Below are 13,449 nucleotides of genomic sequence, written 5' to 3' on the forward strand. Positions count from 1 at the left end.
GCACTCTTAAATTCTGTTACGTCCACTTCTTTCATAGCGGTTTGCACTTAAAGGTCCCTTTATAATATAATACTAATTTATAGTAATTATACTAACTATATATTATATATATTAACTTATAATAAAGTTCTATCTAATCTAATCTTTATTATTATAAGTAAATGAAAGTCTAACATGTCCTCAGAATGTGTCATTCCAATTTTCAACTCAAAACACTGCTCCTGGTTTTAGTCCTGTTCCAAATGATCTGTTTCAGTGTTTGTAGCTTTAAATGCAGCTCATCTGCTGCTGTCAATGCCCTGTTCAGGAAGAAGATTCTCTCTGCATCCGTGATTGACAGTTGTCCACAAACCAGATGGCATAGACGCAAATCAGTGTTGTAAAACCAGGACTTTTTAATTGCTTCTACATTTCTCTATGAACAATAAATTTACATGGAAAAAAATCACTGAATTCTCAACACAGCTGTCGTTTTAAACTCATGTGTTTAGTGAGTTGGTCAGATGATGCAGTGGTTATAAAAACAGTATTTTAGTGGTGCAGAAGTGCAGCTTGGAAAATGGTGGTTAACATGTCATTTTAATGGGCTGCATCTCAGTGACTATTTCATGCTTCTTTTGTTGTCTAACAGCAAAAACAGAAAAATGTGTAAATGAGAACAACTTTTAGAAATGTGTTTGTATTAAAAATGCAGTATGTATGAGCAAGTACAGAGAGCAAGAGAAAAGTAAGACACAGAAGTAACAGAGGAGTAAACAGACATGAACATATCTGATTTTACATTGCACTGAAGCACAACTGATTGTCCCTCAGCTTTACCGTCTCCAGATACCTCTGACCTACAGGCATACAATCAAAGCTAATAGTAACATGCCAACACGAAGGATTTTTCTAATGTGGTGACATTTCCAACAATATTAAAAATATTCCACTGGGTCTTCAGTTCCTCAGTTACTGGGAGTGCATGAAGACTCATGTGTTCACTCCTGCGACTGACAGCAGAACATTTGATGTGTCTTGTTCTTGGCTGCAGAAACAGCTCTAGAAAGTAAATAAACCTGGTTGACTGTGAGGAAGCTGCTCAGTAATACAAAAGTTTGAGGTAGACGGCTTTTGATTAATCAGCTGGAAAGTAGCAGCTCAGCAAAATTCGTACCGGCTTGTAAAGCTGAAAGGCTTCATGTCTTAATAGCTTTCACTTCACGCCTCCAAGTTTATAACAATCACAAAACTAAATCGTCACCATGTGGGATCTTTAAGTACGCCTAATTTTGTTATTGTATGTATTGTGAAAGTAGTTTGCCATTTTGCATATTTACTTTCTTGAAATGAGTTAGTTATTTTACAATTCTACACTTTCATTTAGCAGACGCTTTTATCCAAAGCGACGTACATCTGAGAGTAGACACAACACAAGCAAGGATCTAGTCAGGTGAAAACAATCTAGATAAGTGCCATAGAACAAGTTCAAGTGTGATATGGTCTTGATGCCAATAGCAGGCTGTGAAGGAGGTAATAAGATTTTATTTTTGTTTGTTTGTTTTCAGTCTGTCAAGTACAAAGACGTTCAGTGAAGACCTAGGTATTTAGTCTTTTCTTAAAGACTGAAAGGGAGTCAGCAGATTGAAAAGATTTTTCTAATTTTTATATTTATATGGCACATTTAACACACCAGACGTTGACTTCAACTGTAGATGAGGTACGAGGATCAACACCACTCTCATGTCTGTGTGTTAAGTATGAAGCTAAAGCCAGCAGCTTTTTTTAGATTAGCATATCTTAACTCAGCATAAAATTTGGACTCAGGTGGAAAGGACGAGCCTGGCTGTGACCCAAATGCTGCTCCTTACCTAACACTGGTCCCAGCCAGTAAACAAAGCAGTACTCCAGGTAGGTGTGGCCGCTGCAGGGGAACTGGATGGAGAAGGCCAGGACAGGGTTAAAAACTGCTCCTGAAATACTTCCACCTGCACGCAAGGACAGAAACAGCACAGAGTCAATTCTGAATCATAAACACCATCAACACGGCTGATCGTCTTCAGCTGAAGAGGAAATACTGTAACACAGACACATTCCTGCTCTTCAACCCGATTCTAAACTGAGTGTAACTGTAAAACCACATTCTCTACTGAGGGACATGAAGACACAACATGTAAGGATAACTTCTGGAAGGATAGTGTTAATTTCTCTAATACAGTTTTATTTTTATATTTGTTTTCCTTAACATTTATCTACAAGTATTTGCTAATTTAGGATGTGTCAAAGTTGGACACTTTGTTGGAACTGGAACTGCTTGTCATCTAAAAAAGAAATCAATCATTAACTAATCTGATCATTCATAGATCACTAAAGCAAAAAGGCCATAAGTTCCAATTCCTCAAATGTGATAACTTACTGCTGCCATTTATCTTATACAAAAGGGTAATTTAATGTCTGTAAGTAATGGGCTGTTTTTAAAAGTTGTAGAAACTAACAAAAACTTACATTAAACTTAATATTATGAAAATAGAACTAGTTGTAGCTCCAAAATTTGTGTAAAATACAAATTTGGTAAAACTCACTAGTTAAATTACAGTTATTACAGGTTTTTTGTTGTTGTTGTTGTTGTTATTTTTTTAAATATTTTTTTTTAAGGAAAATAGAAAGTACTTAATATTTTGGTAAATGCACTAATTTCGCAGTAATACAACTTTCGACAGCAGAATATTTCTTTTCTTTTGATACTTTGGGCTCTTACTATTTTCTGACATTTTATAGACAAATTATTGAAAGAATAATCAGAAAAATAAATCATTATAAAAATAATCACTGGTTGTAGCTCAAAACAAAACTTTAGTCAGTGGTAAGTTTAGTCAAACTTACCACCTAATTTACAGATGAAGTTTGTTTAAAATGTTTTTTTTGTTGTTGTTGTTTTTTACTTTGAAGAATGATCTTTAATAAAAATGTAAAATGCTTCTTAATTTATTAAATATACTACAAGCAAAGTCAGTAAAACAACTTTCTGTAGCAGAGACAATTTGGTTTTCTTGTTGTTTTTATGATTTTTGGTAACCACAACTACTTTATCCTGTGTCACATTTCAGTTTTATTACTTTGATTTCGGTGTTTAAAGCTGAAATCATTAGTTGATTAATCAACTGAGACAAGAATATATATGCAAGAATTTGATCACTGTTATTACCTTTTCAAATGTGAATATTTTTTGGTTCCATGATAGTAAACTAAATATCTTTGGGTTTACGACTTCAGGATAAACAAAACTAGAAATTTGAAGATGAGACCTTGGACATTTTTTGCTATTTTCTGACATTTTACAGCCTAACAATCGAAAGAAAAGCCCAAAATTTAATTAAATGATGAAGATACTAACTAGTTGTACCAGTTAAATTATAGATATTACAGTATTTACAGGTTTAACAAAAAAATAAATAAAAATCAAGCAGAAAGTACTTCATGTTTGAGTAATACTTTAAACTTTCTGTAGCAGAAACATGTTTTTTCATGCTTTAACCTTAACTTTATCCTGTCTCAGTTTGAACATCATTTAAAGTCTTTAAAGCACATCTTTGGGTTTAGGACTACATATGGAATAAAACTAGCAGTCTGAAGATGATACTTTGGGCTCTGGACATTTTTCAGAAATTTTTGTTATTTTATGGAACAAATAACTGGATTCATCTAGAAAAAAATGTGCAAAATTATTTAAAAAAATAAATCAGACATTGTTTGGAGCCCTGTATGCATTAGCTGTCATTTTTGACAAGTGTTAGTTTAATTTGACATGCTGTATTCAATCAGTTTCTTCGTTTGGTTTCGTTTTGTGATCAGTGCACAGAGATGGATGATTTCTCCTTCCTGCGCTCAGGTGAGCCTCCCCCCCCCCCCCCCCCCCCCCCCAACACACCTGCGTAAACCGCTGCAGTAATGACGGCAGCGAAGAAGTGAGGCCGGAGTTTCTGGTCCAGTTTGTGGATGTGCATGGCCGTGGCTTGGACCGCAAAGCTGCACAGCAGCTCCACGGCCGCGGCCTCCAGCAATGTCCCCCCGAGCGGATCGAAGCATCTAAACCCGAACTTCTGGTGCCGGACGTGGACGTCGGACAGACCCAGCGACCACACGGAGGCGGCGAAAAACTGCGCGGCGACTGCAGCGCCGAACTGCAGGACGATGAGGACGAGCGCCGCCGCGACGCTGCTGCGGCCGCGGCAGACGCTCTCCAGAGCCCCGGTGGGGTTACACGTCGCCTCCCGAAAAGTTAGCAAGTGGATAACAGTTACGATATAGGTGATAGTGAGGCTGATCGGCAGCTCCAGCCGGGTCGTCTCGCCCAGCAGTTTGAGTTCGTGTGTGCAGCAGCAGAGCTGGAAGGTGGACGCCGCTTCCAGCAGGTAAATCCAATAAGCTGTGGGGCAAAGACGCGCGGCTGTCCGGCGGACCGCCTCGCTGAACAGCACCGCCGCCGCCACCACCACCAAGGAAACGAAGAGGTCAGGCATTTAACCGGCCGTCCAGACACACACCGACGGTACAAACTGTTCCTCGTGACGGAGGCAACTTTCAAACAAGCTGCTTATCTGCCCGGTTGCCAAAGTCCAGTTGATCCACGTTGCCGCAGCTGCGTCAAACCGCGCAGCGTGAAACAGGAAAAAGGGCGGCGAACCTTCACAATGAGAGCACAGGCACGAATGATTCAAAGTCACAGAAGGAGGGACTGGAACATTTGGTTGGTCTTAATTAAAATAAAATATAGATAAACTAAGAAAATGTAAGTCGTCAAAATATCTTAAACAAAAAATATCTAGCATATATATATTAACTGTCAGTGCTGCAAATATACAGTCGTCCTCCAATATATTCAAACCCTTCCATTAAAGAAAAGGCAAAATTCACAATTGTCACTCAAATAACTAGAAACTGAAAAAAGCAGTAATACATAAAAATCTGTTAAATTGTAATTTAGTGAAATGAGACATTGCTTTTGAATTGTGGTTTTTCAACCACAATAGTTTTTTTTAAATGATTCTTTTCAGAAAAATTAAAAAAACAAAACTGTCCTGGACAAATTAGAGCACTTTGCTGATTAGCAGTTGAGCAGTGGACCAAAACACCCGTAAACAGGTGCAGACGTCTGATTGAGAGTTACAGAAAACACTTGATTGCAGTGATTGCCTCAAAGGGTTGTTCAACAAAATATTCGTTCACGGGTCCCATCGTGCTTGTTTGCTTGTGTTTTTTTCCCCCCTAATATTTCTGTTGTACCACAATTCAAAAGCAATGTCATGATGTTCATTAATTTTTTATTTATTTCTGCTTTTGTCAATTTCAACTTATTTCAGTGACAGCTGGTTTTTTTCCTTCTTTAGTGTGAGGGTATGAATAAAGTTGGGTACTTCAAAAAATTCTCTGCCTCACCAGAAAAATGTCACAGGAGACAGACTGTTCTTAAATTATTTTTTCATGTTGTGACAGCACCAGTGTGTTTTCAGGCAACAACTTTGTTATTTTTGCATTTTTTGTCCCCATTAGGCAGAGCCACACTGACAGTTTCACCCCATTTCCAGTCTTGATGCTAAGCAAAGCTCCCTTGTCATGGCTGTGGTTTCCTGTCTGTATACCTGAATGCTGCTTTCCCTGTGTCTTTTAAGGTTCTTACCTTAAAGCAAGTTGCAACATGTTGGTAACCAGATTTTATTCTGGAAGTTGAAACAAGAAACGGAGGTAAATATTCTGACTTGATTGTTTGTGAGCAGAGCTCAGAGCCTGGGAGTGACTGGCTGAGAGGCTCAGTCCAGGGCGAGGAAATTCCTGCTGTTGCAGTTTGACAGCTTTTCTAAGAAGCAGGACCAGCAGGAGGCATGACATGCTCATAGTCAGGATTTGGTTGGAGGAACTGAAGGAACTTTTACATGATCCTTCAATTTCACAAAATGCTGGAGGACAATGATCCAACGCACACAAATGAATCAATCACTAAATTTTTATGGCCATGCGGGAATCATGTGTTTCATTGAATTTTTTTAATTTAAAATAAATTTAATTGAATTTCCCTTCTGGGATAAATAAAGTATTTTTCATTTCATTTCATTGACCTGATTGAAGGCAAAACTGTCAAGAGGTGAAGCTGTCTGCTGTGCAGAGCAGGATGAGTGTAATCAGGGACAGACTGTGTTGTCTCTTTTTGGCTTTACCATCAGTAAAACACCTATTATAGATTAGAGATTTAGTCAAAAACTGCTGTTTCAGTGTGAAATAATCTCTTTTTGTTGATTTATTTAGATAATATTATTCACAAAAAGCACAAGTCCCACAGTGCTCATCTTATGCAGATTTAAACATTCTTGAATTGAAACTGCAAGTCTCAGCTTTAACATAACAGTCTGTCTTTTATTATAATTCTAGTCTGTTGGAATCAATCTGTCGCTTTATTATCTCTGCATTCATTCATCCTTTGGCTTGAAAACTTTCTTTCTTTCTCCCATAAAGAATGTAGTTGTTCTACATAACATCAAAGCACAACCTGCAATCCAGTTATCGCTTGGTTGATCCACTGCTTTGGTCCAGACTGGAATATTCCAACTGTTGGATTTATTAACATGGAATTGGGTAATACAGTCATGGTGCCAGGAGGATGATGATTTTCTTATCAGCTAATTAGCAAATATTAGTGTGCCAACAAGCTAAATCAAGACAATGAACAGGGTATTACTGTTGCCTGCAAACATCAGCGTCTTAACACCGTTATTGTGAGCATGTTAGCAAGCTTCCTCCTTTTTCCTCCAAATGTAATGATGGCCATTATGGCTAAATAGTTCAATTTCAGTTTCGTCAGAGCATAGGACATGTCTCCAGAAATGAAGGTCTTTGTCTCTGTGTGCGTTTGCAAACTGTAATCTGGCTTTTTTATGTTCCTTTTGGAGTAATATCTACTTCCTCTCTGAGTAGCCTTTCAGCCCATGTCGGTACAGGACTAGTTTCACTGTGGAGAATGACACTGTCTTACCAGCTTAAGCAGCATCTTCACAAAGTCTTCTGCTTTTGTTCTGGGGTTGATAGGCACATTTCACACCAAAACAGTTCATCTCTGGGACACAGAACCTGTCTCCTTCCTGAGCGGTATGATGGCTGGATCATTCCCATGGTGTTTATAGTTGTGTATAATTGTTTGAACAGATGAATGTGGAACCTTCAGGCATCTGGAAATTGTACCCAAGGATGAACCAGACTTGTGGAGGTTCACAGTTCTCCTCCTGATATCTTGACTGAGTTCTTTAGATGTTCCCATGTTGTCACAAAAGGAAGAAGAGTGTTTGAGGTGTGCCTTAAAATACATCCACAGGTGTGCCTCCAATTAACTCAAATGTTGTCAGTTAACCTATCAAAATCTTCCAAAGCCATGACATCATCATCTGGGCTTTCCCAAATAGTTTGAAGGCATAGTAATCTTACTGCACGTAAGTTTCTGACTTTTTGAAGAAAGTAGTAGAAAATTCTCTAAAAAATTCTCTCATTATTCTGGCATTTACCAAATAGAGGAAAAAATGGTCATCCTCACTGACCTAAAACAGGAAAAGTTTAGTCAGACAGTGAGAAAAAAAGGTTATGTGTCTTATTATACAGTGTATGTAAACTTCTGGTTTCAACTGTATGTTATTTGCTGCAGTCAGTCTGACTCGGTATGTCCTGTTTATGCAGTATTGTTAATATTTGCAGGCAACTGCAAACAAATCTGTGGGAGTCTGCCCAGTCAGAAATAATAGGAAGTGTCAACATGTGGCTAAGTAAGTAGAAAACTAGAAGGCACAGATATTTTTTCTGTCTGGATTTTGTGACAAATTCTGAACCACAACTAATTGATCAGTTTGCTTACTGTTAGTTCCTCTGGCTTTAATGTATACAAAGCACACAGAGTGCAGCTGTTTGAGACAAAACTAAAGCAAAAATAAGAGGAGGGATCTATAATCTGGTGAAAACACACAACCTCCAGCTGTGCTCAGCTCCTGAACCAGGATGTCCTCATTAAATACTGCAGGTATGTTTTGAAATGTTTTTTATCCACAATTCAGCTTCACACATTTTGATACTGAAGCTTAAATTTAAAATAACGTTAACAAAAAAAATGTCCATAAAACGAGCACTCTCTCTCTCGGGTGGATCATCCATCTGAATTTTACTGAACTGTATTGACCTGCTTTTAGTTTTTATTTGTATTTTATTCTTATAAATTCTTACTATTGTCTGTATTTATTATGAATAGCTGCTGCTGTCTGTGTTTCTGTGACCTCTAATGCTTGCCTGCTCACCACAGTTCCTTTAGAGTGACATAATAATGATGGAGTGTAAAACCAGCCTGGACTCACCTGCTGGTTGCAGGGTGCTTCATCCGTGTTTCAACAGGTGGAAGTGGCTGATACTGAGGAGCAGACCATCGGCAAGACTCTTTGTAAAGTTCCAAAGCATTCACAATATACTCAATTCTGCTCTGATTTCAAAATAAAGCTTTAAAGGTTGTCTTACTGTCAAGCTTATCAAATTGAATTGTGTGTTCACGTGGCACTGTTGTCAACAGATTTAAGAAATACTGACACATTTCTTTTTGCTTCTTCTAAAATTTCCTCTGGGCTTTCTTTCAGTCTGTCTATATGTTTCCCCCTATATTTCCATCTTTTTTTTCTGTCTTTATCTTTCTTCTATCTTCTATCTTTCCATTTTTCTCCCCCCATCTCTTTGTCTTTTTTTGTATCTTTCCTCATCTATCAGTCTTTCTTTGCATTTTTTTGCATCTACTTCAGGTTTCTTCTTGTCTTTTAGCTCTTTTTTTTCCATTTTCTCTTTGTCTCTTTCCATCTTGCTTTCAGTGTTCTATACATGTCTTTTTGTGCTTTTGTCTCTTTCCCAATTTTTCTTACTGTTTTTTTTTTTAAATTTTCCTTTCCGTCTTTCCATCTTCTTTTTCCAATCTTTTAGTTTTCAGTGTACTCCAGTCTCTTTTCATCTTTCCTTCCTTATCTATCTATCTATCTATCTATCTATCTATCTATCTATCTATCTATCTATCTATCTTCCACATTTTTCTTTCAGTCCAGATTTCTATGTTTATTTCAGTTTTTCAGTCTCTTTCTATCTTTCGAAGTCTTTTTCCCACTGTTTTTTGTCTTTCTTTCTTTCCATCTGTCAGACTATCTTCCCATTTTTATTTCTGTCTGATAATTTTCTATATAAAGTGGAATAGAATTGCAAAGCAGTCATTTCTATCAGACGCTTTAAACACTATTTTAATTTTTTTTAAAAATCAGCTGTTCTATTTTTGAAACTAAGGCATTTTCCTACATGTACCCGTGGAAGTTATTCCGGCTGACTTGACGCCTCCATCCGAGGCCACCTGCCGGCGGAGATAACCGAGGAAGAACTGCGCACTGCAGCTGCTTGTCCGCCGGGCACCGGGAGGCAGAAACCGACCTGGAGGTAGGAGAGGTGTCGGTACGTGTTAACATTACAATAAAATAACGTAATGAAATGAGACCTGCTTCGATGCGTTTTTAGTGATGATCCGGTTACGGCTAAGCTCTGTCTAGGTCTCGGTAGGTCCCGTTCTTTGTTGCATCGAGCGTCTACCACCAGACAGCATTATGAAAATGCGTTATCTTAAAATATCCATGGTCGCTGGCCAAAGAATGCCACGGATTTCACTCGATTTGCATTTATTGCTTATAATTGAGCTCCGGACTTTAATTCGGCTCACATACAACACATGAATGCAAGTGTGAAACTGGATCTACAAAGTGAGATTTCAAATAGCTGAAAAGTTTGACTATGATGTTTGTGGGGTATTTACCGGTATAATGGCAGACTTGTAATGTTTTGTTCTGAACTGTATATGCCGATAAGCATAGCAACATGTTAGATTATTGAGTTAAAGTCAGAACGTTATATATGAAGACCTTTTGTTGCAAGGTGTGACACAACTGGCACTTTTGTTTTTCTCATATGAATGTATCACATGACTCCTTTTTTATTGTAGCTTGTAGAGTTTTTGTATAGACATGATATATTCTAAGTGCTTGTTTGTGTAACTCATGAAGCACAAATACCAGTCATATGCAGTAAAAACTCTGAATAATCTTGAAAGAAAGCAGGTTTTCCACAGTGAATTATTCTGTAAACAATATATCCTGTCTGCCTTCACTAAATTCCAGCACATAATTATAGATGTAATTCTTCAAGGAGCAATACATCTGGCTGAATGAACAAAGATCCACTTGACTTCACCTCTCATATCCTCAGAAGGCTGAAGTTATTGGCCAAAACAAACCGATGAGGTCTGAGCCAGACTGTAACTCTGCCTTTCTGGGAACTGCAGCCAAGCATCTGGGAAATTTCAGACCATGTCCTGTATAAAAGAACAAAGCAGACAGTCTGAAATAACAGAGTTTTGCTTCAGTTAAACCAAATTTAAACAGAATTTCTGCTGAGATTTTGCAACTGAGGCCATTATAACAAATCCAAGCAATGATTTGTGATGACTCACCATTTTGTAAAGTTTTGCTTTTGCAGACATGATGTTTTTTAAAAAATGTATGCACAGAAATACGATGTAAACCAGTGTTGGAGCTTATTTAATCTATTCACAGAGGTACTGTGGTGGCATTTAATGTTGTATTTCTGTGTTTCAGATGTGTGTCAGCAGGATGGAGGAGGTGGCACAGTGTGCGTGATTATGGCGGCCACATTGTTGCGGTGCCTAAGGGGTCTTCGCGCCAAACTGCTGCAGCGTTACAAGCACCAATCCTTTGTGTCGTGTCTGTCTGGTTTGTACAGCTGCCAGTGGAGACGCAGCGAGAGGAGCAGTGCTCAGCCTGGAGACTGTTGCTGCAATAAGGTCAGACAACCACCAACATACAGCAGTATCATTTCAATCCCAAATCAACTGTTTCTGACCCTCCTGAGTAATGGACTAATGGTATAGCATAACATATGAATAATTATTGATATATTTGGGAACTTTTGGCTTGATGTATCAAATACTGTCAAAATATATGTTTTTTTTTTCAATGCTCATCAATCTACTTTTATCACTTTTTAATGTGCTTTAAACTTTACAATATTTCAGGAACTATTGAAGATAAAAGCCTGAAGCTTTCACTATTGTTTCTCAACATGCCATTGATGCAGAATCTGCAATATTATCCAAGTAGATCAAATTGTCTCTATTTATGAATGAGTTGATTTATGAAAAAAATGGAAGCCATCTTTAAAAAAAGTCCCTAATATACAGTTTCAGTGTAACTATTTGCTGAGCTAGTCAGTGATCAGTTTTAATACTGAGCAGATAAATGTGCAATTCTACAATTCTACAATTTCATTTAGCAGAAGCTTTTATCCAAAGCGACGTACATCTGAGAGCAGATACAACACAAGCAAGGATCTAGTCAGGAGAAAACAATCTAGATAAGTGCCATAGAACAAATTCAAGGATTTTCTTTTCTTTTCTTTTCTTTCTTTTTTTTTTTTTTAATTTAAATTAAATTTCTTTTGATACAGTGTCTCAATAAAAACACAGAGGAAGTTAAAATGCTAAGTAAGATTCAAGATTCAGATTCAAGGCCTTTATTGGTCACAAACACAGTTATACATGGTATAACGTGCAGTGAAATGGGTTGTGCATCTGTTCCACACCGAAACAATAATAATAAGATGAATAAGAATAAAGAGTAAAACATAGAGAGAAAGAGAGAGAGAGAGAGAGAGAGAGAGAGAAAGATAGAAATAAGCAAAAATAAATAAATAAAATTGTAATTAAAGTTAATGTTTGAATTTTATTCTGTCTTTAAGACCGATCAGAATAACTGCTTTTACAAAACACACAGCACAAGTCTAACACACCACGTAACTGGCAACATGAGTTTGATTGTTCAAACCAACCAGACGCAACCAATGAATGAGTCCTTGTTGGAGAATTTAAATTAATAATGCAGGTTGGAAGAAAACAAACAAATCAATAAAATGATAGAAAATAAGAGTAAAGGGTGTAATCGTACCACCTCAGTTTGTTGTATTGAATTTATTTTCCATAGTTATTGAAGTTCAGCATTTGCATCAGTTTCAGGCAACAGTTCAATACTTTAAAAGCTCACGTCAGTTTGTCTTTGAGCTGATAGCGAGAGCAGAGCTTGTGGTTCTGACGTTGCGTCAGTTTTTACAGTCACTGAACAGTTTTCCCGTTAAGCTCGTCTTTCTCCACAAAGGTCAATGATCAGTCGTCCTCCTCTGCAGAAACAGGGCAATAAATGGAAAGGAAAATGAACGCAATGTGCAAAAGGTCAAAGCAACAAGAAAACGTTTGTTTCATTGTTTTGTCTCCGCAGTTGGAAGGCGCCAGCTTTGCTCTGCTCGTAGTGGCTTTTTGCTTAACGCTGGTGTTTGTCTACTTCTGGGGACAAGCAAAGAACGACTACAATGACTTTGACTGGTGGGTTCAGAAACACTTGCGCTGATGGTACCATCATAGGTGGATGTTCAAACTGGATTATGTTTCTGCAGGTTGCCAGGTCAGAAATAAGCAGCTGTTAATGCTCTCTCTGCAGTTTCCCTTTGCTTCCTAAATGGCAGTGGTCATATGATGGTATTGATGATTCATGAAATGAAATAGTGATATCTTAGTCATGATGTCATGAATAGTCTAGCTCCAGTAACTATCTGGTTGACACTGCAGCACTGGAGCAACAAACAGTACAGATCTGGTTACAGACTATAATTTATTTGCCAAAAAAGTAAACAAACAATCACAATAAACACACTTAAATACACTGCTCAAAAAAAAATAAAGGGAACACCTAAACAGCACCATGGAACTCCAAGTCAGTCACACTTCTGCGAAATCAACCTGTCCAGTTAGGAGGCAACACTTCTTGTGAATCAATTTCACCCGCTATTGTGCAAATGGAACAGACAACAGGTGGAAATGAGAGGAAATTAACACAACCCCTACAAAGGAGTGGTTCTATAGGTGGTGACCCAAGACTTGGGCTGTGTCCGAAATCACTCCCTATGCCCTACATAGTGCACTATATAGGGTGCACGCCATTTTGTAGTGTTGTTCGAATTCTCAGCGGTAAATTTCATCCACTATATAGTGCACTCAAAATATCCACCAAATACACCGTAAAAAGTAGTGTACAGCCGATGGTCACTAACCGAGCAATATGGACCGTCATGCATTGCGCGAAAAGAAAAGGAAATGGAGATGAACGACAGCGCGGAAAAATTCCTGTTTGTTTTGTTAAATTTTATTGTACCCGGACAGTGAACGTTGCTAAAATTGCGGCGCTCGATTGTGATTTGGACGTACACCACTTTATTTAAATTGCTTTTAGTTACTGGATCCTGAAGAAACGCTCTCTCATCTGGTATGTACAGCAAAATGACAATAAACTTGATTTAATTTGATTT

General features: G+C 37.9%; 2 protein-coding genes across 2 annotated transcripts in view; one reads left to right on the top strand and one right to left on the bottom strand.

Annotated features, from left to right (window-relative positions):
- The window catches only part of LOC103357772 (aquaporin-11-like), a 6,904-nt gene extending 2,405 nt beyond the window's left edge, over positions 1-4,499 (bottom strand). The window contains exons 1-2 of the mRNA XM_008282473.1: positions 3,908-4,499; positions 1,851-1,967 (exon numbers count right to left, since the gene is read on the bottom strand). Coding sequence (XP_008280695.1) covers positions 1,851-1,967; positions 3,908-4,499 — 709 coding nt within the window. The remainder of the gene's footprint in view (positions 1-1,850; positions 1,968-3,907) is intronic.
- Positions 4,500-10,680: 6,181 nt separating this feature from the next.
- Positions 10,681-13,449, top strand: part of LOC103357773 (glycerophosphodiester phosphodiesterase domain-containing protein 5-like) — a 23,891-nt gene continuing 21,122 nt past the window's right edge. The window contains exons 1-2 of the mRNA XM_008282474.1: positions 10,681-10,879; positions 12,366-12,469. Coding sequence (XP_008280696.1) covers positions 10,718-10,879; positions 12,366-12,469 — 266 coding nt within the window. The 5' untranslated portion in view covers positions 10,681-10,717. The remainder of the gene's footprint in view (positions 10,880-12,365; positions 12,470-13,449) is intronic.

The sequence above is a fragment of the Stegastes partitus genome, unplaced genomic scaffold (assembly GCF_000690725.1).
Source record: "Stegastes partitus isolate 25-593 unplaced genomic scaffold, Stegastes_partitus-1.0.2 Scaffold273, whole genome shotgun sequence".
Taxonomy (NCBI): Eukaryota; Metazoa; Chordata; class Actinopteri; family Pomacentridae; genus Stegastes; species Stegastes partitus.